Genomic DNA, 26,781 nt, shown 5'->3' on the forward strand with positions numbered 1-26,781 from the left:
ATGGTGGAGGTGATGACTATATTAGCCCTATCCAAAATTAGATAGAGCAAGCATGTAGTGGCACACACCAACCTTGGTGTGACTTCGATTTTTACTTTCATCTTCAGGAGCTCGCTTCACTGTTCATGATTCTAGCTTACTCATGTGAGATGGTTGATGTAGCCTTGTTTTGGCTTATTGCTAAACACACGGGGAGATCTCATTTTATTGATGAGATGATATATTGGCTCTATAGTTTCACCTAGCATTTACACCTACCTATGGTAGAGTAGAGTAGGAAGAGTAAGCTCAGAGTTTACAAGTAGTGAGTTTCATTTATAGGCTTGTTTTGGCATTTTAGGCTCCTGCCTTTATTGGTAGCACCCTTTGACAATGAGAGTTATATGCACATTCTCAAGTTTTGGTAATGAATTGAGATTGAAAACCTTTGTATTGTTTGGTGAGGATATGAAGTTTTGAATCCATCATGCCATGGATATTGAACACTTTGATTCACCTTACAAGTATAGTAGAGATTCCATAATTCTCTTGCACCTTACAAAGGAGTGCAGTCCCCTTATGGAGTCAGTTGTCACCTCCTTTGAAAATGCATGATTTATTTTTCATTTTCTTGGGCCTTTCCTCTCCCACCAAGAACAACAATTGACCCTTGGAATTTAGTAGCAATTACAGCTTGATGGAGGCCTTTTCAAGAGTGCATTGATGGATTATATGAGCAGGAAGGAAGCCTTTGAACAATAACTCCCTACCTTATTGACGCTCAAGGGCGTGATTCATTGCAAGCTAAGGGGTCAAATACAACTAAAGCTAAGAATACCTTCCCATGGGAGGTCCAAAGCCAAGAAACCATGATTTATGGCAAGTTCCATAGCTCGGAGGAGGCCTAGGGCATGATAAGTGGCAAGGAAGAGAGGTAATGGAGAAATGCTCTAGCTTGGAGCACTATTTTTGTCAAGGGAGATTGCTTGATGATGAACATTGCACTTCAAGGGTGCATTGTGGTGGCTTAATCATGAATCTACTCCTTGCAAGAGGGAGATTTGGTGCATAAGGGGCTTCCAAAGCATTGTAAATTGACTTTATGGGGCATTACATATTATCCGAGTCAGATTCCATATATTTGGGGGCATGTTTCACCATTGAGATATTCGGTGCAAGAACACTTGGTTTTAGGCATGTTCTACAAAAGTCCTTTGCATGAGGAAGCATCACATGGCATGGATGAAAAGGTCCAAGCCCCTCAATAAAGAATTAAAGCATGCTCTAAAGAAATAGAATGTTGACTTGTGGCAAGTGGACCTTTGCAAATGGTAAAAGAGGTCCAAGGTTAATATTTACCTTGTAAGCTAAAGAATGACCAAATGTGAACTCATTGGCATTCTACAAGTGATGTTCTTTGGTTCAAGAGAACTTAAATCAGATGAAGAGGGCCCTAGATAGGTGTGTACTAGGTGGAAGGACATGGTTGGTGGATTAAAATATTAATTCTATCTCTAAAACCCTAAAGGGACCAAGTCCTAATCTGAGAGGATAGGAGCATGGATGGAGTTGTGGAGATCTAGTCCAAGCTTCGTGAAAGATCTGTTAGGAGGAAGAAGTTAAGGGGCATTTCAGAGTGAGGTTTTTCATCTTTTTGTTTTTTGGGGTTCACATGATGGCGGGAAATTATTAATACAAATCTGTTGGAATAATCTTTGTAGAAGGGCTGTTTTTCTTCGATAGAGGATGTTAAGGTTGAGGTGAAACCTGCTCTTCATCTTGATGTAATCATTGAATTTACTGAGGATATTTGCTGCTGTAATTTCTTAGTTAGGGCTGTTAAATCTATTTTGAGGGCTTCCTAACTAAGGTTTGAGGCTTGAGTGTGACACATTTAGGCCCTATTAATTTTTGGGTGAAATCACACTTGAAGGATGATGTATTGTTGGCTTTTCATTCTACAAACAAGGCTTCCCACTCTTGTTTACTTCATTTTAGTTTTCAGATGCAGCTTTACTTTAATTGTTCGTGGTTGCACATTATTACTTAGCTAATTTTGCACTGGTTGTGGGGAACATCTTTGGAAGAGCCCTCCTTTAATGTAATGCATATTCAAATCAATCAAAATGGTTGGTTAGGCCATGATTATAGCAGCCTGACTATGCCTCCTTCCGTACAAGTTTGAGCCCTCTTGATTGTTAATCCCATCTCTATCACTCACTGGATAGGCATTGGTCTTGGCAATCCACCATTCCCTCAATTTTAAGAAGAGCATAAACATCATTTCTAGTGTTTCCCCCCCTTTGTGCTGAAGGAGAACTGACCTAAAGTGAAAGGAAGAGTTGCTGTGGTGACAGTAGGCAACCTTCTGAAGTGCCTCTAGGGTTGCACTTGGTTTGAGGACTTTGAATATCTTTGCGTACAGGTCTGGAAGGTAAAACAGACCATAAGTCGCTTTAGCAGCAGTTTTTTGCAAGAAAATGCAATGATCAAATTATTGTAAATGGCTGGTGCAGACCACACAAGCCATGTTGAGAAGGGTTCCTAATAGGGCACATGGCTATGTTTGAACCCATAGCCTTATCAATTGAAATTAAATTCTTTTAAACAGGCCAGTGTAAGAAATGGGGAATTTTCCTTAAACATTCCTGTGCTCTTATGGTGGAGTGACTATTATGCGTGCGTGTTCCTATATTTGTCTATATGGAAAATTTCTAGTTTTTATTTCGAGTGCATCAATTATAAAATATTTTTGGATTTCAGGCATCTGTGGTTCATTTCTTTTAAGTTGAATCTTGGAGTATCCACAGTAATAATCGTACTTGTCAACGTTTCAAATCCCAACAGGGATCCATCATTAGGACAATGATGATAGAAGAAGAGCTTAGTGATAGGATAAATAGTATTAAGATAATCTGATTTCAAGGAGATGAGGTCGGCTTTAAATTTTTTTTATTTATCTTATTATAAATTGTATTTATTATTTATTATTTTTATTATTAAACGATATTTTAATAAATAAATTTTCATTTTTATTAATATTAATAGATTTCGTATAATGTTATTATAACGTGACAATTTTGTAATTATTAATTAGTTTAATTAGTTAAATGGATCTTATTAATTTTTTTTAGTTATTATTATATCTTAATTGTAATTAATCAATCAATAATTTATTATAATAATAATTGAATTCATAATTAATGATGATAATTAGTTAATTTTATAATTATAATAATATAACTAATTTTATTATATTTAATTAATTAATTAATTAGTTACTAGATATTATAATTAGATACTAATTACTATTGTAAATGCTTAATAATTAATATTGATCCTTAATTATTTTATTTCAATATAGGATAAATTAAGATTATTCATTATAAATTAGTTGATTAATTAATTAATGGAAATTATAATGACCAATTGTTAATATATGTCAATTCCGGAATGATTGATTAATAAGCTAAATGATATTATAATACTTAATTGTTATTATAAATATTTATTTAATGCTGCTTAATAATTATTATTACTATAAATGAATTATTCTTATTATTAATATAACTAATCTTTAAATAATTACTATTATTATTTAATTATAATATCTATTAACTAGTTGATTGATTAAATCTAATAAAATTAGTTATATTATTATTATAACCTAATACAGTAATAATAATTATTATTATAAATGAATTATTCGTATTATTCTTATAACTAATCTTCAAATAATTATTATTATAAATACTTAATAATAATAATAATAATAATGATAATTATTATTAAGAATCATAATAATAACTATTTTTACTTATTTTTATTTTTAATATGAGATCCGAGAATTATAATAGGAGAGGAGCCTTTACCTGATTACCTGAGATGTACTGGTGGTCCTCATCTCCTTGAAATCAGATTATCTTAATACTATTGATCTTATCACTAAGCTCTTCTTCTATCATCATTGTCCTGATGATGGATCCCTGTTGGGATTTGAAACCTTGACAAGTACGATTATTACTGTGGATACTCCGAGATTCAACTTAAAAAAAAAATATAAAATATGTTTTTGCTAAAGCAAAATTTTTAATTAGTTTTAAGCATGTTTTATACTTTTGCATATATGAGTAGCCTAGATAATATATAAATGTGTGCATGTGTCTCAGAACTGTTTTGTTTTGTTAATTTCATGTTGATTTGTGTTTTTCCATATAGCAAATGCCTTGCTTGAAACCTTATTCTGTTTAACTGGTTTACTCAGCAGTTTGAGAACATATGCATGCATGCAAACATATAATTTAAAGAAACAAAGTTGTTTATTTGATGAGATCTCACCTCCCCTCAGTTAAATTGTTGTGACCTTTGTGTTTATTTTGTTGATGTTGTTTGCTTTTTCCAAGTGCAGTGACAGGGACATTGAAGGGATATGATCAACTACTAAATCTTGTGCTTGATGAAGCAATCGAATTTCTTAGAGGTACATTCTCATCATGGTTTATTAAAACATTAGGAAATTTTTTCAAGTAAGTTGCTTACCAATGGTTCTCTTGAAAGAATTTTTTGTCCGCTGCATGGAACCAGTTTGTGCAGCACTTCTCCTTTGTTTGAAGGTCCTAAGTTTATTTTGTACTCTGGTAGCTGTGACAAGTTTTGTTGGGGTACAGTCATGGAAGGAGTTTGTAAACACTGAGCATTTAGATTCTAGAATAATCGATGGATGCCACCTAGAAACATTAACTGTCAAGTATTGAGAATCTGTCATGAGGTTAATCTGAACTGTGACGTTGATGTGATTTAATCTTTAGCAAGAGTTTAAACTTTAGATTATTTGGGGGGTATATACCTTCATGTGAGATACTTTGGAATCCTTAAAAAGGAGGCCACCATATTAATATTTATTGTTTATGAGGCCCATGATCATTAAGGATAAAAAAGCATTTTAAATATGCCAAATTCTAAACAATATCTCAGGTGCTTGGGATTGTTAATTTTTCAATAACAGATCTGATTCATTATTCTCAGCAATTTATTTTATACCCAGAAATTAAATGCGCCCCAGCAAATTTAATTGTTCTAAAAACTACTGAATAAAAAATACATTGACATTTAACTTTAAATAATTGCAGCGGAAATTTAATAGAAAATCAATCACAAAACACAGTAGAAATTTGCCCCACAAATTCTTCTTCACTTTTCTATTACTCAGGTTAATTAGGGCTCCTTTGACAAGGAAAATACCCCTAGGATAATACACAGAAAATACAGCAATGGAACCTGGCAACTCACCCCACTCAGAAATTTGGCTTGCACTTGTGCTGGCTGTTTTCCACAACTTCGGCACCCCTGTATCAATTCTGCCCCTCCACAAGTCTGGTATCAAACCTCTCGGCCTGTCTGTTGGATCTCGGCCTCAACAGTTTTGGCCTCCTCCACGTGGCACACCCTTGCCCTGACCACAGAACTCTCAGCCCTCCTCTTGTGCACTTAACCTGCAAGACCTGTGCCACTTGACTCTTGTAGCTGCACACTTTTCACTTCCCTTCAGTCTTGAGTCTCTCACTTGAGAAAATCACTCTCCCAAGAATGGATGTGTCTTCCTCCTCTCCCTTAGGCTTCTTTTATAATTTTCATTAAGCCAAATCCCTAACTTTCAATCTTCAAAGTGATGGATGGCTAGGATTAATTCCTAAGCCATTTAGATCAATGGTAGAGATTAGATCTAATTCATTAAAATGAATGAATTCCATTTTTTGTTAGAAACCTTAGCTTAATAGCCAACATTAATTAATTAATTTAATTAATGTACTTTTCCTATGTTAAATTTAGGAAATAAATCATGAAAGTCATTTGTTAAACATGAACTACCTAAAAAGGCTTTTGGACATCTTTTGTATGCTTGACACCTAGCCTATGGAGAAACACCTGTTTGAGCTATCAATATCAACACTCGCTCTTAGCGAGGAATGCATTCTGCACCACCCCCAACTTATTTCTGTAGAAATCAAACTTCCCCTTCAATAGAGGCTTGGCAAGATTATCTACGACGTTCTCATTTGTGGAAATATACTTAAGCTTCACAACTCCCCTTTGGACCATGTCTTTGATGAAGTGGTATATGATCTCTATATGCTTGGACTTGTCATGAAACACTGAATATTTTGAGAGTTCGATGTAACTTTGATTATCAGAGTGAATCATAGTGGGATCCAACTCTAGACCAAATAACCTTGTGTGCATCTTGCAAAGCCAAATAGCCTCACAACTTGCCAAACTCATTTCCATGTATTTGGCCTCTGCTGAACTAAGTACCACTGAACTCTGTTTCTTGCTAAGGTACGAAAATACTATCGATCCCAAATTAAAGAAGGACCCTAAGGTGCATTTCCTGTCCATTTCACTACCAACCCCACTTTGAGTATGTGTAGTTCTGCAATTGCACTCCACCACTCCTAACATATCTCAACGCATACTCGACTGTACCTCGTAGATACTTGAGCACATGCTTCATTGCCACCTAATGCACCCTCCTCAACTCCACCATTGAGTGGTTCATGTTGTTCACAACAAAGCATATATTTGCCCTACTATTGACCAAATACATCAAGGAGCCTATCAATTTCATGTACAATGTGGGATCCACCAACTTTGACCTTGAAACATTCAACTTTGTCAAGTTGGTTATCATAGGTATAGACATAGTCCAACAATCTAGCATCCTGAATCTCATCAAGATATGAACTGCGTATTTTTCTTGTCTTAGAAAAATGTCATCTTTCTACTGCCACACCTCAAACGCCAAAAAGTAGTGCATCATGTCGATGTCCTTCTTCTCGAACTTTGTAGCGAGATTTGGCTTGCATGTCTCTATGAGCTTCTATGACCGGTGAGAAATAGATCATCATATACAATACCAAGATGAGTGGATCATCTCCGATAAGTGTGTGATACAAATTGGGATTCGCCTCACTCTTGGTGTGTTAAAATTGGCAACTAGGGCCAAACTCCATGTGGGTCATCTTATTCATGGTTGATAATATTTTTATTAGATTCCTCTTGTCGAGAGGTGTAGGATTGATCTAAAGATCATCCGATTCCGATAAGTATTTATGGAGATATGAATTTATTTTGATTATGGAATAATTATCAAGCCGACCAACAACTCATGTAGGCTCAAAAGCCCAACAGTCACATCTATTCAATCATCAACATTTGTGTATAAATACAGGAGGTCTTTTCCTCATTTGGACACACTCTCTCATCACATCTCTCTCTCTCTCCTGCGCAGAAAAGAGTCTCTTCTCCTACTGTGCAGAAAGAGACTCTTCTCTCACATGTGTGGAAGGAAGGACGCAAATTTAGGGCTGCAACTACAGATCGGAAGTTTGACCAGTATTGACCATCTTTCTCCCTCTCTGAACTGTGCTGTAGGTGGATCTGACTCTCCTCAGAAGGCCGCATTTTTTGGTGAAGGAATTAAGCCGATCCGACGGTCAGTTTGCAAGATATTGACTGCCCTAGTTTAGGGTTGATGCCGTTGATGCTGATGACGTTGATTCCGGTGATGCTGATGATGCCGGTGATGCGGATGATGCTGATGCCGGTGATGCCATTGATGCCGGTGATGCCGATGATGCTGATGCCGATGATGTTGATGCCGGTGATGTTGATGCCGGTGATGCCGATGATGTCGGTGATGCTGATGCCGGTGATGCCGATGATGCCGGTGATGTCGATGATGCCGATGCCGGTGATTCCGATGAAGCTGATGCCGGTGATGCCGATGATACTGATGCGGTGATGCCGGTGATGCTGATGCTGATGCCGCTGATCTAGGGTTTGTTGTTGCTGATATAAATCAGATTTTTGTACTATTTCTTTCTGCTGAATTATTGAAGATAAAAGAAGATTTGATCAAAGGGTTTCCCCATATTGGGGTTTGTCCCTGGCTAGCCACCACATCTGATGTCTCTTGTCTTGGCTTGTTTTCTGTCGATCGTTTAATGTTCTATTTGCACTTTACTCACTGTACATGTGATTGCTAATCTGTGGATAATAATAATAAAAAGAAGTAAACTGCTCTAAGCATAGAACATACCATAAATTAACATGGAATCAGAGCTGAGGTGAAGATAAAGCCTGAGCAAGAGCAAGAGAAATCACCTAAGAGAAGATTGGCAAGGCTATCCTAAAAGAACTATGGAGTCCTCAACACTCTTCCCTGCTGAAGACAAGCTCTGTGAAAAGTCTGACTATCACGGATGAAAGATGTCTCTCGATCTAACCTTAGAAGATCAAGGAGTGTTGGACCATGTGAGAGGCAATATTGTTGAGCCTCCATCAAATGCACCCACTGCTACCAGGAACAAATGGAAAACCGGTGAAGTCAAAACAAAGAAGATCATTTGGGACTCTATCGACAAGCGCTTGGTGGCCTTCATTCAAGAAGGCTAGAAATTCCAGGATCTATTATATGTACCTAACCTCAAAAAGAACCTGGTGTCCATCTCGACAAAATGGAAGACAAAGGCTATTGGGTGACCTTCAGTGATGGCAAGGTATGTGTATGGAAAAACAATGTTAAATATGCCTTTACTCTTGGGTTTCGAGTTGATTCATTATATCAGGTCGGTGGAAGTCCGCTAGGTGTCATGTCTTGTGACAAATCTCTTCAGTCCGAACTTTGGCATCGGAGGTTTGCCCACCTTCATTATAAAGCTCTACCCGATGTAAGACAAAGGGTGACAGGGATGCCCGAATTCTGAGTAGAGAAAGAAGGTGTATGTCCGGGATGTGTTGAAGGAAAGCTCAAAAGGGGACCATTCCCCTCAAGCCAAAGCAAGACCTCCGATATATTACAGTTGGTTCACTCAGAGATATCTGGTATGATGCCTATGAACTCCTTGGGAGGATATTCATATTATCTTACTTTTACAGATGACTATTCTCGAAAGACTTGGATATACTTCTTGAAAAAGAAGAATGAAGTGTTCTCTTGGTTTCGACACTTCAAAGCCTTGATCGAGAATCAAACCAAAAAGAAGATCAAGATCTTAAGGACTGATAATGGGACTGATTATGAATCTAATGAGTTTCATGACTTTTGTAAAGAGGCTGGCATTAAGAGGGAGACTACTACACCATATACTCCTGAACATAATGGTGTGGCGGAAAGGAAGAACCGTATGATTGTGGAAGCTGTCCGTGCCATGCTCTATGATCAAAGACTTCCGAAGTTTCTATGGGCCGAAGCTGCAAACACCGTCGTATATGTACAAAAACGATGCCCTCATCAAGCATTGGGTTCCAAGACTCCTGAAGAAATGTTCACCAGTAAGAAACCTAATATATCTCGTTTTAGAATTTTTGGAAACCCTGTATATTTTCATGTGCTGAAAGAGAAAAGGAATAAATTGGGTGCATCTGGAAAGAAAGGAATTTCGTGGGCTATAGTGAAAGGCTATAGAATATTTGTAGCCGATAAAAGAGAAGTTGTGATTAGTCATGATGTCACCTTTGACGAAGATATGGCTCTCAGCCAGGTGAACAATCTTCCTACAGCGAGGAGCTCTCAAGAAGTTGACACCAAGGAACCGAAAGAAAAAGACTATGACGAAATATTTTCACCTGTTGCCAAATGTACCACCATCCGCTCAATCATAGCCCTTGCGGCTTCACAAGGATGGAACCTACATCAGATGGATGTCAAGACTGCGTTCTTGCATGGTTCGATCAAGAAGAGGTCTACGTGGAGCAACCCGAAGGATTTGAGATTTATGATCAAAAATCTCATGTATGCAGGTTGAAGAAGGCTCTCTATGGGCTGAAGCAAGCACCCTGAGCATGGTATGAGAGGATCGATAGCTACTTGATCAAGTGGGATTCACTAGGAGTGAAGCCGATCCTAACCTTTACTCTAAAGTTGAAGATGACAAACCTCTCATACTGGTGCTGTATGTGGATGACCTCTTTCTAATAGGTGCAGACCCTCTCATTCACAAATGTAAGAGGGAGTTGGCTTTTGAATTTGAAATGAAGGACCTAGGACTGATGCACTATTTCCTAGGACTTGAAGTCTGGCAGAAGCCAAGGGAAATTTTCTTATCTCAAGGAAAATATGTGGTGAAGATATTGGAAAAGATTCGGTATGGTGGACCGCAAGCTTGTGACTACCTCGAGGATCTTAACTTTCAGAAGTTATATGGTAGTGATGTCGGACCAGATTTGGGAAATGCCTTTGAGTTTTATAAACTCATTCGCGTTGATGTTCTTGGTGAACCTTCGCCCGGACATATGTTTTGCAGTTAGCATGGTGAGCTCATATTTAGTTGAGCCTCACTGGATTGATGCCAAGAATCTTCTGAGATGTCTTCGGGGCACAATCTCTCATGGATTGAGATACACTGCCGGAAATATGAAACTGCATGATTATTCGAATGCTGAGTGAGCAGGCAGTGTGGAGAGCACTTCTCAGTGCTGGTTCTCTTTGGAATCTACCTCGATATCCTGGATGAGCAGGAAGCAGAAGTCGGTGGCTCTGAGCACCGCCAAGGCAGAATACATTGCTGCTAGCATGGCCTCCTGTGAGGCAGTCTGGTTGCGGAAGCTCTTCAGTGAGCTGTTTGTACACATGATGAATACCACTGTGATTCTCTGTGACAACCAGAGGTGGGATTCGATTATAGAGGAATCCCATATTCGATGATTGCTCCAGCAGATAAACATCAAATGCTGCCTTATCTGGGATATGGTAAGTCGATGAGCAAGGAGGCTCCATCGCATTGAGACTAATGTACAGGTCGTTGACATTTTGACAAAGCCCTGGGGAAAGATCAAATCTGTGATTTTCCCGAACGACTTGGAGTCGTCGAGAGACCCTTGTAAAAGGGTCCTGCATGTTGCATACATTGAGCTCTAGTAGCTCTAGGGGCTTGCAGTTCTTACTGGAGCAACATATGACCACAGGGTGACTCACCCTCCCTTGGTGGTGCACACTGGGACAAGATGATTCACTCGATTGTGTAGCAGGATGATTAGTTCTTTGTGAAGTCTGGATGATGTGTTCTCCATGACGATTGTGTAGCAGGATGATTAGTTCTCCTGTGAGGCCTGGATGATGTGTTCTCCATGGCGATTGTGGAACAGGATGATTCGCTCTCCTGTGGATAGGATGATTAGTTCTCTTGTCAAGGCATCCTACCCATGCAGTCTGGGACGCATGGGAAGTAGCTCTCATCTGATCAATGAGCAGGGAAATGAGGATAGGGACCATAGTAGTATCGATGGACGCATCGCTGTATCTACCGTACTCCCTATGCTAGGATGACCTTCATTGATCTGGGATCAATGATACTGGTCTGGGACCAATTGTAGGAGTTGTACCCACTATGATGCTAACTTCGGGTCAGTTGAGACTGGTCTGGGACCAGTGGTACATACTCTGAGACTAACTTCGGGTTAGTGGAGGATTGGTCTGGGACCAGTTGTAGGAGTTGTACCCACTATGACGTTGACTTCGGTTCAGTTGAGAGTCGAGACTGGTTTGGGACCGGTGGTACATACTCTGAGACTGACTTCGGGTCAGTTGAGAGTCGAGACTAGTCTGGGACCGGTGGTACATACTCTGAGACTGACTTCGGGTCAGTGGAGCACTGGTCTGGGACCAGTGGTAGGAGTTGTACCCACTATGACACTGACTTCGGGTCGGTTGAGGACTGGTCTGGGACCAGTGGTACACACTCTGAGATTGACTTTGAGTCAGTGGAGGATGATACTGGTCTGGGACCAGTGGTAGGGGTTGTACCCACCATGACACTGACTTCGGGTCGGTTGAGCACTGGTCTGGGACCAGTGGCACATACTCTGAGACTGACTTTGAGTCAGTATGATACATCCTCGATCATTTCTTCTTCTTCATAATTCGGACAAAGCAGAGCAGAGCAGATTAGAACAGGGCAGAACAGAACAGAGCAGAGCAGGCAGGATAGAGCAGAGTAGAGCAGGGGTCAAGCTGTACAGGGCAGTGCATTTGATGGATGAATAGTAGCGACTGACAGACGAATTGCAGATGGAGTTCTCCCTAGTTGAGAGGGAGTGTTAAAATTGGCAACTAGGGCCAAACTCCATGTGGGTCATCTTATTCATGGCTGATAATATTTTTATTAGATTCCTCTCGTCGAGAGGTGTAGGATTGATCTAAAGATCATCCGATTCCGATAAGTATTTATGGAGATATGAATTTATTTTGATTATGGAATAATTATCAAGCCGACCAGCAACTCATGTAGGCTCAGAAGCCCAACAGTTGCATCTATTCAATCATCAACATTTGTGTATAAATACAGGAGGTCTTTTCCTCATTTGGACACACTCTCTCATCACATCTCTCTCTCTCTCCTACGCAGAAAAGAGGCTCTTCTCCTACTGCGCAAAAAGAGACTCTTCTCTCACATGTGTGGAAGGAAGGACGCAGATTTAGGGCTGCAACTGCAGATCGGAAGTTTGACCAGTGTTGACCATCTTTCTCCCTCTCTGAACTGCGCTGTAGGTGGATCTGACTCTCCTCAGAAGGCCGCATTTTTTGGTGAAGGAATCAAGCCGATCCGATGGTCGGTTTGCAAGATATTGACTACCCTAGTTTAGGGTTGATGTCGGTGATGCCGATGATGCTGATGCCAGTGATGCCGATGATGCTGGTGATGCTGATGATGCTGATGCCGGTGATGCCGATGATGCCGCTGATGGCGATGATGCTGATGCCGGTGATGCCGATGATGCTGGTGATGCTGATGCCGGTGATGCCGATGATGCTGGTGATGCCGATGATGCTGATGCCGGTGATGCCGATGATGTCGGTGATACCGATGATGTTGATGCCGGTGATGCTGGTGATGCCGATGATGCCGGTGATACCGATGATGCTGATGCCGGTGATGCTGGTGATGCCGATGCCAATGATGTTGATGATGCTGATGCCGGTGATGCCGGTGATGCGGATGATACTGATGCCAGTGATGCCGGTGATGTTGATGCAGCTGATCTAGGGTTTGCTGCTGCTGATATAAATCAGATTTTTGTACTATTTCTCTCTGCTGAATTATTGAAGATAAAAGAAGATTTGATCAGATGGTTTCAACTTTCCCCATATTGGGGTTTGTCCCTGGCTAGCCGCCACATCTGGTGTCTCTTGTCTTGGCTTTTTTTTCTTTCTGTCGATCGTTTAATGTTCTATTTGCACTTTACTTACTGTACATGTGATTGCTAATCTGTGGATAATAATAATAAAAAGAAGTAAACTGCTCTAAGCATACAACATACCATAAATTAACATGGTGAAGCCCATGCCTAGTAGATACCCATCAATCCTATGCTCTAAGTGCACGCTTGAGTCTATATAGTGCCTTCTTCAACCTGCACACATGAGAATCTCTCCCATGCACCTAGAAACCTTGCGGCTGCTCAATGTGCACCTCCTCCTCAATTACCCAGTTGAGGAAGGCTATCCTTTTCATATCCATCTGATGTATCCTCCACCCCATTTCTGAAGCAATAGATATAAAAACCTTGATAGAAGTATGCTTGGTGACTGGAGCAAATGTCAACTCATAGTTCGCTCCCTCCTTCCGGGAGAACCCTCTTGCCATGAACCTAGCCTTATGCTTCTCAATATTGTTATCTGTAGCGTGCTTGATCTTATAGATTCGATGGGAGCTAGCCATTGATTTCCCTTCTAGCCTTGGCACAATATCCCACACATCATTCTTCATGATGGAAGCATTCTCTTCCACCATGGCATCCATCCAAACTTTTTGTCCTATTGCCTCCTGATAACTACTAGGCTCAGAGTGAATGATGTCACTAATGAGCGCCATATAATAGGAAACTGTTTTGGTGGTTTGCTCTCCCTAAAAGTGCTCCTAGGAGCCTCCACATGCTCTTGAGCATCTCTCAGTGTTTGCTCATGCCATCTTGATGTCCTCCTGATAGAGGTAGAAGGAGCCTCCAACTCTTCCTGATCTCAAGTCTGAGTCCTTGTTACTAATGTTGTTGATCTTTCAATATTCAAAGACTCTCGCTTCCTATTGTTCGCCACTATTAGAAAGGGTTCATGTCTCAGTTGCACGAAACGGGGAAACGGGTACGAGTTTCCGAAACGGGCACGGGTACGAAACGTGACCCCCCAAATTTTGGAAATGGGGAAACACAATATATATATATATATATATATATATATATATATATATATATATATATAGGACATTTAAGAAATATGTGCAATCATAAAGCATACATGTACATTCTAATTTATTACATTATGATTAAATTGTGAATTGTCAATGCATAAACTATAAATCTCTAAATTTACATCACATTTACTTATGAATGATCACATAATGAAAATAGCAATATCAAAAATCAGCCACGAGAAATTTTTAATTTATTGTCTCGTGCTTGATTGGGAGTCTCCTCCTACATAGTCGAATGACCTTAGTGCTATTGATTAAATACAAATTCCATACCCTAGTACCTAGGTGCTCTTGATTATTGGGAGTCTCCCTTGCATAAAGGGCTTGGTTCTCTTGATTAAATACAAGTTCCATACCCTAGTACATGACAAAATCCAATGGAAACATTGCAATCCCCCCAATCTTGAAATCTTGAAAAACAGATAAGTCTGCTGGATTTTGAGTGAGATCTAAAATTCTACTTTCTCCATATGAAATCCAATGAGGGCAAAACCACTCTCAAACATCCTGAGTCATTTCATGGTAATGTTAAAAATTTAAGAATTTAACATTACCATGAACTGCATATCAACACTAGGGCCATAGGCTTGAACATTAGGCTGCCCCACTAAATTAGAAGTGAAAAAAGAAAAAAAAGAAAAAGAAAACGTCAAATGTTAACTGGAAACTCCGCCGTACAGCCTGGGAACTCGTTTCCGGCCGTATTGGCCACGTTTCGCCAATGTGAAATGGGCCAGTACGGCTGGAAACGAGTTTCCAGGTTGTATGGTACGAGTTTCCTTGTTTCCGGCCGGAAACGGACCCCTAGGCAACGTTTCTTGCAACTTAGGTTCATGTGACTTCCTAAAAGCTCGACTCTTCTCGAACTTGACATTCCGACTCACCACAATCTTCCTCAATGATGGAATTTACACCTTGTATGCCTTTGAAGTCTCACTCTAACCTACAAAGAGACCCTTCTGTGCTGAGGGCTCTAGCTTCATCTTCTTCTCTAAAGGTGTATGGATATATATCAAGTACCTGAAGATATTAAAATGGCCAACCTTTAGTCTAACCTATGTGAATTCCTCCTCAAGAGTCTTTTCCTCAAAGACTTTATGACGACTTTTATTGTAAATGTACACTACCATATTGCGAGCTTTTGCTCGAAGAAACATGCTTAGATCTGGATCATTGATCATTGCCTTGGCAGCTTCGATGATGGCCTTGTTTTTTCTCTTTGCAACCCCATTCTTTTGTGGGTTGTAAGGCATTGTCAGCTCCTTCTTGATTCTTGCCTTCTTGTAGAAATTCTTGAAGTCATTAGAGGTATACTCGTCCCCATTGTCTGACCTTCTTCCCTGTTTGGTTTTCCGCAAGAGTTTTAAACCCCTGAATTTGACTAAAGATCTCTTCCTTGGCCTTCATGAAGTAGATTCAAGTCCTCCTGGAGAAATTATCAATGAATGTCACATAATAGCTGTACCCACTCAAAGACGACACTGACATGGGACCACTCACATCTGAATGTACTAGACCCGATATGCCCTTGGATCTACTATCACTGCTAGGAAAGGTTTTCTTCGCATACTTGCCAAGTGCACAATGATTTCACGAGCTTTGCTGCTCTAGACTGAACTCTATAAGACCAGTGACCATCTCGCTTAATATAGGTAAGGCTTTGTGGTGCAAGTCGTTGGAAAATGTAACTAGGTTCGGTCTTCATAATTGTCATTATATATTTTATGTAAAATGCAAAAGAAGAAAAAGAAATTTATTTGTTTTTCAAGCATGGGTTTCATGCTCAAGAATTATTATTTTTAGATAAGCATGTTCTTCATGCGTCTAGGTTTTGTTGAGTCAAAGAGTCAAAGTCCTATTTGGACCTATTGTAAAGAAAAAGGAAAAAATAATTTTTGAATATGTAATTTTGGGTCAAAAACCCCTCTAGGTGCCAAGTCGGCCTTGCCCTAGCGGACACGTCTATTTACACCCTTCTGGATAGTATAAATAGAGGGAAGATTGAGCTCATTTGAACACACACTTGGATGTTTTTGGTCTGAAATATCGCAGAAAGGACAAAGATGAAGAGGAGGGCCGAAGTATGAGAGGAGTTTCTTCTTGAACTTAAAGTTTGTGGAAGTTTTGTCTTGATACATCTCTTGTTGTTGGTCTCTTGATGATGGATTTGCTGTGCTAAAGGAGGGTCTAACTTGGCATCTAGAGGGTGAATTTTTTTGTGGTCATGGGTCTTGGATATCTCACTTTGATCTGATTCTATAAGAAGATAATTTTTTGGGTTTTCCCCTTGGAGGGGTTTTGCCCTGGCTTGGAGCCTATATCTTGTGTTTCTTGTTTACTGTGATCTTCATGTTTTACATTTGATAACTGTTTGATGAAGAAGAAAATAAATAAATTAATAAGAAGCCAATAAATTTCACAAGCAGTTATCATAGAAAAGGGAAATCTAATTTAAACTACAAGCCTCTTGATTTCCAACATGGTATCAGAGCTAAGGTTTGTTTACAAAGGCTTGAAGATCGCCTTTGTTGGCATTTTTGATAACAGTGATCAAGTCTGCAACCTCCAAGGGGACCGAAATTTGTATTCAGTGTTCATAAAACCACATGTACAGTATGTCTCACATCTCTACATTTGTGGTCCACTTAGCAAGTTTAAACTCACATTCCATCTCTAGGCTCGCTCTATACACAATATAATTACACAATGAACTCACATCACAGTGGATCACATTCATGTTTCAATGAATCAAAATTTCAGTGGCTCACTCTGTCTTGGTGACCCAAGTTTCGCTCTTTCAATAAACTGTGGTTTTCTGGACTCGCAGTTATATTATTTTATGGTTCAACAACATTGTCAACGCATCAATTTGCATGATCCTACCTATGGCTTGAGGTCCACATTACAATGGTGAACTCACATTATTTTTTGGGCTCGATGTATTGGACGCTCGCATCAATTCGGTGATAACCCACATACATGTTCTTTGAAATCGTTGACTCACTAAACAATTTAAAGATCCCAGTATCGCTGAGGCATCGCATCACATCTATCTGTGACTATGGTTCATACATAATAGGGTTATCAGTTGTATCGGTTCTCGCTTTTTATGGCTCTCTGAGTCGAATGAATGACTTCGCACTTCTCTATGCACAATAGTCTGACAACGCAATACAGTGACATTCATTTGCTTGCATCCATATATTTGCAGGTCGCACTTGCATACTGGCTCACAATTGATCTCCTGGTGCAATTTGTTTCCTAAATCTTGCATTACATTACAATAAGATCGCTTGATGGCATCACATTAACAGTGATGGTGTCACATTACAATCTCTCTGTAACATGGATCAATCTATGAGCTCTATACAATGGCTCACATGGCTCAAATCGTTGGCTCACTATTTTTCCATGACTCACATATGGCATTGCTTCTCTCTTCGACTCATTACTCTACGCAAAGTTCTGTAACTCGCTATTCTATACTTACGTAGTACGCACTCTATGGCTCAACTTCATGCATCTATTGTGGTGGCTCTCGTGTGTTTATCTAAGGTTCACATAGCTCGCACTACAATGATATTGTCTTGACGAGTTGCTCTATTCACCGGAAGCTCTTTGTCTACACACAACATAGCATTAGACAATGTGACATTGTCATTACACAATGTTCCACTACATGGTGATTCCTTACCTAGTGGCAAAGCTCGTATCTATAGATTTGTGACAACGTGAGATTTTATGGGATTGTCACAACATTTTACAATAGCTCGTCCATTCGTATGACATCACATTACTATGGTTCTATGTAATTCAATTGACCCTAACATGGCAATAGATTTTGGTGAATATTAATGTAATCGATGGTTTCACATGATGCATTGCTAATCTCTGTGCGAGGACTATAGTAATTTGCGATTGCTCAACAACGTCTCTGTGATATATATATATAGCAAAGGTATAATCAAAATTATACTTGAAGAATGGAGGAAGTACTACAATAAAGCCGACCTAAAGTTTGGAAGAATTTTTTTTTTGGTTAATGCCGAAATTGCATGTCCTGGAAGTTTGGGATATGTACAAAGGTTACCTTGACCTAGACTTGCAAACTATGAAAGTACTATATCTAAAGATCAATGAAGCCCATCTCTGAAGCTGTCTTTTTAAATGAAGTCGATAATATCAAGGACTAGATCTCTACGAGTTGGATAGGTAAAACTTGTAAGAGGCACATAATGAAGGCTATTAAAATGGTGAAAGCAAGATGAGAAGGATGGAAGAACAAAGTAATGCAAGATTCGTGCTTGATGATGACTTCTTGATAATGATGAGCATGATGGAAAGAGGGAGTTGCAGGAATCCTGATGATATTAAAGCTTCCAGCTGATGAGCATATTCTTGGAAGACATTGATAATTGAAAGATGAAGTAGAACATTAAATTTAGAAGGAGCCTTGGATTCAGAAGGGGTAGCTTTATTCTAAAGTTTTAAGGTATGTCTTTAAGTATTATCTTTAAATTATATTTAAAAGCTAAAGCTGTGATAGGCTTTTGACAAGTCTCTGAACTGGATGAAGTACATGTTGAGAAATCTAGGGCATCAATAGTTAGGTGATTTCTCTACTCATGATAATTGTTTGTGATATAATTTTGCTTCTTGATTATGATCTTCTCTTTCTTGATATTATTATTGTGTTCTTTTCATCAAGACAATTACCATGAACAAATAAAGAGACAAGAGACATAGTATATAGGCTTGTCAGCCAGGGCCAAAACCTCTCACTCTTTGAGAGGAAAACCCAAACGAAATTCTTCTTATAGATCTTCAATTGACGAACACCAAGACCATGACAAAGACCCTTGACACTAGAGTCCTCCCAAGACCAAGTCACTAGCCTCCTCTCCAACACTGCTCTTCCTCTTCCCCTTCTCGGCTTCCTTGAGAATCTTGGTCTCTTATAGGTCTGCAACCCTACCACAAAAACCCTAGATTACTTTCACTTCCTTGAATAACCTCCTTAAGAGAGAGACTTATTGCACTTCTACTCGGCTCCTTCTAGCGAGGTCTTCTACCCAAACAAGATCACCTCATTGTAGTTGCAAATCTTCGACCTTCTCTTGACACCTTCAGATATGTTGCCTTCGCACGTGGGAGAATATACTGTTGATTCGGGGTAGCATCGGATGTGCTCTAGCCATGAAAATTGGTGGAGAGGCTAAAGCACATGAGATCTCCAAGACCCAAAAATGGTTTGGGTAGATTCTACCCGGTTAAGGAGATATTAAAATAATTAATATTTTTAATGGAATTCCTAAATCTAAACTTAGGAAAAATAAAATATTAATGGGTATTAATATAAAACTGGGTTAGAAGGTTCTAAATGACATGGATCAAGCCAAATCTAATCTCCGTTCATTAGAGATGTAATCTTGGTCGTTGAAGGACCAACCAAAAAAATATAAGAAGAGGCTTGAGAGTCAGTTGGAGAACACACCAGAGTGATCAGTCATTCGATTTTCTAGAGCGGGGTTTGCTAAGAGAAATCGAATTAGTTCTCTGAGTTGCAGCAAAGGGCAGTGAGTACGAGGTAGAGAGGCAGAGATAGTGTTGGAAGTCCAGTGCAGAGGCAGAGAGGCAGACACTGAGCCAAAGGGAGCCACACAGAGGTAGAAGAGACCGCGCAGAGACCAGAAGGGCCTGCGTCATCCACGCAGACATTGCAGGAGTGAAGCAGAGGGCCATAGAGGCTGCACAGAGCCTCAGAGGGCTGTCGCAGAGGCTAGGAGGGTTGACCTTGAGCTTCAGATTGTGCTGGAGAGGGTTTCGTGGGGCAGACTTTTCGAATATCTGCTTCCGAATAGAGAGGCATTATTGCCAAATTATTTTCTCTGTCGGGTGAGCCAGTTTGGCACCCAGTTGTACTCAGAAAGACTGCATAATAATATAACCCTCAGAATTGTTGCACCGGTTTTCCCAAGTTGGGTTTTCTCGGGGACGCTTGTCAAAAAATAACAGTGTCACTTGTGTGTTTGTGTATTTCTTTCAGCTGTTGATTTGTAGATGGTTGAGACTGTGTTGTGTTTATTTCATTGTTTATATGAGTAAATAACTTGTTAGTAATTAAACAAGTAGGCAAAATAAATCAGAGAATACAGATAAAATTTTTAACGGAATACTTAGAAATTTCAACATATACTACCCCAAAAACAATCCACAACGAACTTCGCTCTCTTTCCCTCTTGCTTCGCTGAGATAGAGGTTCTTTCTAATATGTTTCTCGCACTTCTTTGTAGATTTGCTTGATTGAATTTCTTGCTTTCAAATGAGGCCGAGCACTGCTATATATAGTTGTTTGCTCATGCCCCTTACAGCAAAGGGGACAACTTTCCCTTGGAGGTCAACTATATTAATAGAAGGCTGCTCTGAACATAAAGAGGACAATATTTCCTTGGAGATCAATTGCGGTCAAATCTGGGCAGCATGGTGTAGTAAGGTGCATGGGCAACATGGTTCAGTAAGGTGCATGAAGCAGCATGATGAATGGTGCAACATAGTGCACAGTGATAGTGGTGCAACACAGTGATGCTGATGAATAATGCAGCATGATGAATGGTGTAGCATAGTGCACAGTGACAGTGGTGCAACACAGTGATGCATAGTGCAGCATGATGAATAGTGCAACATGATGAATGGTGCAGCATAGTGCATAGTGACAGTGGTGCAACACAGTGATAGGTACAACAAGGTGATGGAATCACTTGTGTTCAGATCAATTACCTCATGTGTTATCTTCTTAGTGAAGATCTCCGCTCTTATCTTGTCAAGTCAAAGTGTTGACCTTTGATGTATATGTACTATCTCTCTCCCTGCTGAACTATTGAAGAACATAAGAAGAATTGATCAAAGGTTTCCCCACGTTGGGGTTTGTCCTTGGCTGGTGCCACATCTTGTGTCCTCTTGTCTTGGCTTGTTTTCTGCGATTTATGTTTATGTTCTATCTGCATTTTACTATCATGCTAAATGTGATTGCTAATTTGGAATTGATATTGAGCTAATATGGAAAATTTAAGTAAATTTGCAAAAGCATAGACCATACCTAAAATTAACATAGGCCGACTTGAAGAGGGCTAGTGACAAGGTCTTGGAGGATGACTTTACATAGACAAGTGTGATTCTTTAAAATGTGCAACATGTCTTCATTTCATGACAATGAATCTTTAGAATTTTATAACTAGATGATAATATCCCTAAGGGCTCTCAATGGGAGCGTTAACTAAAATAAAATCTCTTGCTCATGAAACCCATGATGCAAGCATTACAATAATTTTATTTTTCTTCTTTACATCTCTTACATAAAAATCACAATTACGTGTCATTATGAAGATCGAACCTAGTTACACTTTTCAACAATACATGTACTTGAGGGATATGCTTGGACTTGTTAAGATAAATTCTCTTAGTAAGAGGGAGCATTAATAAGATAACAATAGGGGTAGACATTCTCTAGATTTAGGAAGAATGGCCCAAACTATTGTTGAGGGCAGACATTCTCCTAGTTTAGGAAGAATGGTCCTTAAGGCCCAGTTACTCAGAAGAGTAGGTGCCTTTATGTGTTGGCCCAGTCACTCTATAAGAGTGGGTGCCTTTTGTTAGGCTTGGTTACTTGTTGAGTGACCTTTTTTTGGCCTAGAGTGAGGCCTGTGATGTTAGGGTTTGACCAAGATAATGGCAACCCTGTAATGTAAGGATCCTTTAGGGTTTTGACCTTGTGGTGTGAGGAGTTGAATGTCCTCTAGGGTTTGGCCAACCCTGCATAGTTGGAACACGGATGTTCCTGGAGGTTTGACCTTGGTGATGGCAAACCTGTACTAGTCTGTATACCATGAGGTTGAGGTGCCAACTGGATCATGGTGACTAGTTGTTGTACCTTAGGTTGAATAGCCTGTATGATGGTACTTAGGGTTGGTACCTTGGCAGTAGCCTAGATGGTACCTAGATCCCTGTAAGATGGGTTGGTAGTTGGTACCTTGACAATAGCCTAGATGGTACCTAGATCCCTGTAAGATGGGTTGGTACCTTGGCAATAGCCTAGATGGTACCTAGATCCGTTAAAGATGTTGGGGTTAGTATCTTGGCGATAGCCTAGATGGTACCTAGATCCTTGAAAGATCTTGGGTTGATACCTTGACAGTAGCCTAGATGGTATCTAGATCCTTGGAATAGTATATGCTGGTTATGATGTTGATCTGACTCTTCTTATGAGAATATTTCAATTTGAGAAGTATCCTTGTATCGGTTATGGAATTATGAATACCTCCCTAGTTAAGAGGGAGTGTTGGAAAATGTAACTAGTTTCAATCTTCATAATTGTTATTATACTTATGTCATTATATATTTTATGTAAAATGCAAAAGAAGAAAAATAAATTTATTTATTTTTCAAGCATGGGTTTCATGCTCAAGACTTATTATTTTTAGATAAGCATGTTCTTCATGCTTCTAGGTTTTGTTGAGTCAAAAGAGTCAAAGTCGTATTGTAAAGAAAAAGGAAAAAGAATTTTTAAATATGTAATTTTGGGTTTTTAAATACATAATTTTGGGTCAAAAACGCTCTAGGTGCCAAGTTGACCTACCTGTCAATTCGACCCTGCCCCAATGGACATGTCTATTCACACCCCTCTGGACATTATAAATAGAGGGAAGATGGAGTTCATTTGAAAACACACACTTGGATGTTTTTGGTCTGAAATATTGCAGAAAGGATAGAGATGAAGAGGAGGGCCAAAGTATGAGAAAAGGAGTATCTTCTTGAGCTTAAAGTTTGTGGAAGTTCTGTCTTGATACATCTCTTGTTGCTGGTCTCTTGATGATGGATTTGTTGTGCTAAAGAAGGGTCTGAATTGGCATCTAGAAGGTGAAGATTTTTGTGGTCATGGGTCTTGGATATCTCACTTTGATCTGGTTCTATAAGAAGAGAATTTTTTAGGGGTTTCCCTGGCTTGGAGCCTATATCTTGTGTACTGTGATCTTCATGTTTTACATTTGATAACTATTTGATGAAGAACAATATAAATAATTAATAAGAAGCCAGTAAATTTCACAAGCAATTATCATAGAAAGGGGAAATCTAATTTAAACTACAAGCCTCACGATTTCCAATACAAGTGACCCATCCTCCTATGCCATAACTAGCACAACCTATCACTGTCATGAACTAGGGCTTGTACAAGCTAACCCCTCAACATGTACAAGTTCCCTTCTCTTTTCCCAATCACCTAACTTGTGCTCGAACTAGAAGATATCGGCCTAACAAGTGCTTGCCCATCTTGGACGAAAAATTCATACCCCATGTCCTCCATGGTTGAGATTGCTAGAAGGTTCTTCGTTAATGTTGAAACATACAATACCTCTGTCACCTCCAAAGGCTATCTTGACTCTAGTTGAAACTGGATCGTCCCAACCCTTTCTACTGCACACGTGGCATTGTTGCCAAGCTCCACATGTAGCTCTGAGTCTCCCTTTGAAATGTTGGTGACCAAATCTCATGATCTCGTCATGTGATGGAAAGCACCATTGCCCATGAACCACACACCCTTGGCTATGGTTCCAAAAAGACAAGATACCAATGAGAACACCTTCTCAAACTTGGTGGCAAACTCACTGATTTGTGAATTTGTTGATGTTGCTACCTGTGCCTTCCTCTTGCCCTTCTTCTTGCTCATGTTGGAAAATGTAACTATGTTCGGTCTTCAATAATGTACTTGAGTCATTATATAATGTACTTGTCAAAAGAATAAAGAAAAGAATTATTATTATTATTATTGTGACTTATTAAAGCATGGGTTTCATGCTTGGCTCACCTTGTTTTAGGTCAAAGTTCCCATTGAGGACTTCTAGGATTTATTCTGAGTCTATAGAATTATTGTACATTTAGCGAGACCCTTCTTGGGCTTTTGAATCATGCAAAAAGGTTTAGTATTGAGTCAAATATGAATTATGGAACCTCCACACCATGTCAGCTTAAGGGAAGATCAAGTCGGCCTAAGACCCTATTCGACCCCACAAGAAGCCTATAAAAGGAAGGACATCGAATTCATTTGGAGCATCACTTCTCTTCAAGTTCAAATTTTCTCTATTGGGCAGAAGTGCGAAAATCGTGTTGTTGGGCAGAAGTGTGAAGTGGGTAGCTAGGACAGTCTGTTACCAGGAAGCCAAAATAAATGCGAGTTTGGGTGAGTCTAAGGAGTCAAGGAAAATCAAAATTTTGGTGGTGGTCTCTCTCTGTTTCGTGCTCTGGATTGGGAGATCAAAGTTTTCCAAGTTGGACTGCTAGCGAAAGCTGTTTGCTACTGCAAGTTGTTGCATAATCGAAGTTGCTGGGAAGAGGTCAATCTTCTGGAGGCTGACTTGGTGTGGAGGGAAGGTCTGGTCTTGGTCTAGGGTGAAGAGTCTCAAAAAATACTATTGAAAGGAAGAATTACTTTGACTGGGTTTTTCCCTTGAGGGGGGTTTTGCCCTGGTATGTGCGTACATCTTGTGTTCATTGTTTTATGTGCTGCTGCTTTTGGTAATTGCTTGATGAACTAAAGAAGGAAGATATAAAGAATCGTAATAATAAGAAACATCACAAGTAATTATCAAGATCAAAAAATCTTTACTGCCTTTCTAATTTTCAAACAACTCAGACATTAACCTACATGGTATTGGTGGCCAAACTTGTCACATGGATAGCACTTAACTTTGCTCATGTCCTTCTTCTTTTGATCCCGTGAAGTAGCTTTTGCTGAAATTCTAGTGATCCAATGACTAGAATAGTTTTTCATAATTGATAACTACTATGGATAGAAATAGTTCCTTCTTTATCCTTTAATAAACAAGTAGCTATGCATGAAAAATTTCAACCATTAATTCTTCAAGAAGAATAGTAAATAGAGATCATAATGAACAATAGACAATGAGCAAGAAACAAGAGACACCAAGATTAGGCTTGCAAGCAGGGCAAAACCCACAAGAGGAAAACCCAATAATTATTTCCTTATGGGAGAGAGATTCTATCCATCAATAATACATCAACAAATCCAAAAGAGTCAACAATGAAACACCCAATCAAAGTTTGTTATGAGAGGAGAGAAATTCTACTTCTATCCAATGAGTAAGGTCTGCACAAAGAGGTCGAAACTTAGACCTGTAGTCACTGTCACAAGAGGCTGAAAATGGTCCTGAAGTAACCCTAGAAGTGTCAACAAACTGTTCACAAAATCGACCCAATAATTGCAGTCAAAACCCTAGGTCAGCTTCAGGTCAACGCCATCTTAAAGGAGCGAAGTAGCAGTGAGCAAAAGTATCCACCTCTCTAAAGTTTCTCGACCTTCTAGTTAAAGCAAGATAGTAGCCCAAGCAGAAGTAAAATGCCCAAGACAAAAATTCGGTCAACTTCAGTCCAAAGAAATATGTCAACGCAAATCAAGAGAACCTTACTTCTTCCTTGCATGTGTGGAGTCTTCTTCTTGTAATCGCAAATCGAATTGCTTGACTAATCGATTGGTTGAAATGAGGATCAACGAGCTCTAATATATAGGTATTATGAGAGGGCTAGTTAGCCCTAATGGGGCTGTCATGTAATCAATCCTTCTTGAAGCTGACTTGTAGGGCTATTTAAGCCGACTTGTAAGAGACCAAAAATTAAATTCTTCTTGATGTTTTTGCAATGAAAACTGCTGACTGTAGCTACATTATTTTTCAACACTCCCTCTTAGCTAGGGAGGTAGTTTTTCATTCTCTCTCAAGATCAATCTTCTCGACCAATCCATAGGTCTCATGAGTCATGACACACAACCTAAGGAAGAGAACACAATCCAAGCTTCTCTTTCTTAAACTCAACATAAGGAAAGATACATAGCATCTATCTCAAAGCCTCTCTCCTATCACGAGGTCTCATGGCACACAAACTAAGGGAGAAACCAACAAAGCATCTCTCGGACCACAAGGTCTCACGACACATAGCCTATAGGAGGAATCATCAACACATCCCCTGGACAACGATGTCTCACAACACACAGCCTACAAGAGGAATCATCAATACATATCCCGGACAACAATGTCTTACGGAACACGACCTACAGGAGGAATTGTCAATACATCTCTTGGACAATAATGTCTCACTGCACACACCCTACAGGAGGAATCATCAATACATCTCTTGGACAACAATGTCTCACGGCACACAACCTACAGGAAGAATCATCAATACATCTCTCGGGCAACAATTTCTCACGGCACACAACCTATAGGAGGAATCATCAGTACATCTCTCGGAAAACAATGTCTCATGGAACACAGCCTACTGGAGGAATCCTCAATAAATCTCCCGAATAACAATGTCTCACGACAGACAACCTACAAGAGGCATCATCAATACATCCCCCGGACAACAATGTCTCATGGCACACAACCTACATGAGATGGTCCATAATATGATGTTATGTAAGCAATGTTCCCTCTTAAAGGGATCTTCAATCATTCCAGTTTCTTTATATAAACATCAACGACCAGTTCAA

General features: G+C 39.5%; 1 protein-coding gene across 3 annotated transcripts in view; it reads left to right on the top strand.

The window, feature by feature from the left end:
• Positions 1 to 26,781, top strand: part of EMB2816 (Small nuclear ribonucleoprotein family protein) — a 331,892-nt gene that overhangs the window by 194,382 nt on the left and 110,729 nt on the right. For all 3 annotated transcript variants that reach the window (XM_089416427.1, XM_089416426.1, XM_089416428.1), the window contains exon 4: positions 4,388 to 4,459. In XM_089416427.1, coding sequence (XP_089272553.1) covers positions 4,388 to 4,459 — 72 coding nt within the window. The remainder of the gene's footprint in view (positions 1 to 4,387; positions 4,460 to 26,781) is intronic.

The sequence above is a fragment of the Pinus tabuliformis genome, chromosome 3_2 (genome assembly GCF_031772625.1).
Source record: "Pinus tabuliformis cultivar Carrire ecotype Pingquan chromosome 3_2, CPIR1, whole genome shotgun sequence".
Lineage (NCBI taxonomy): Eukaryota > Viridiplantae > Streptophyta > Pinopsida > Pinales > Pinaceae > Pinus > Pinus tabuliformis.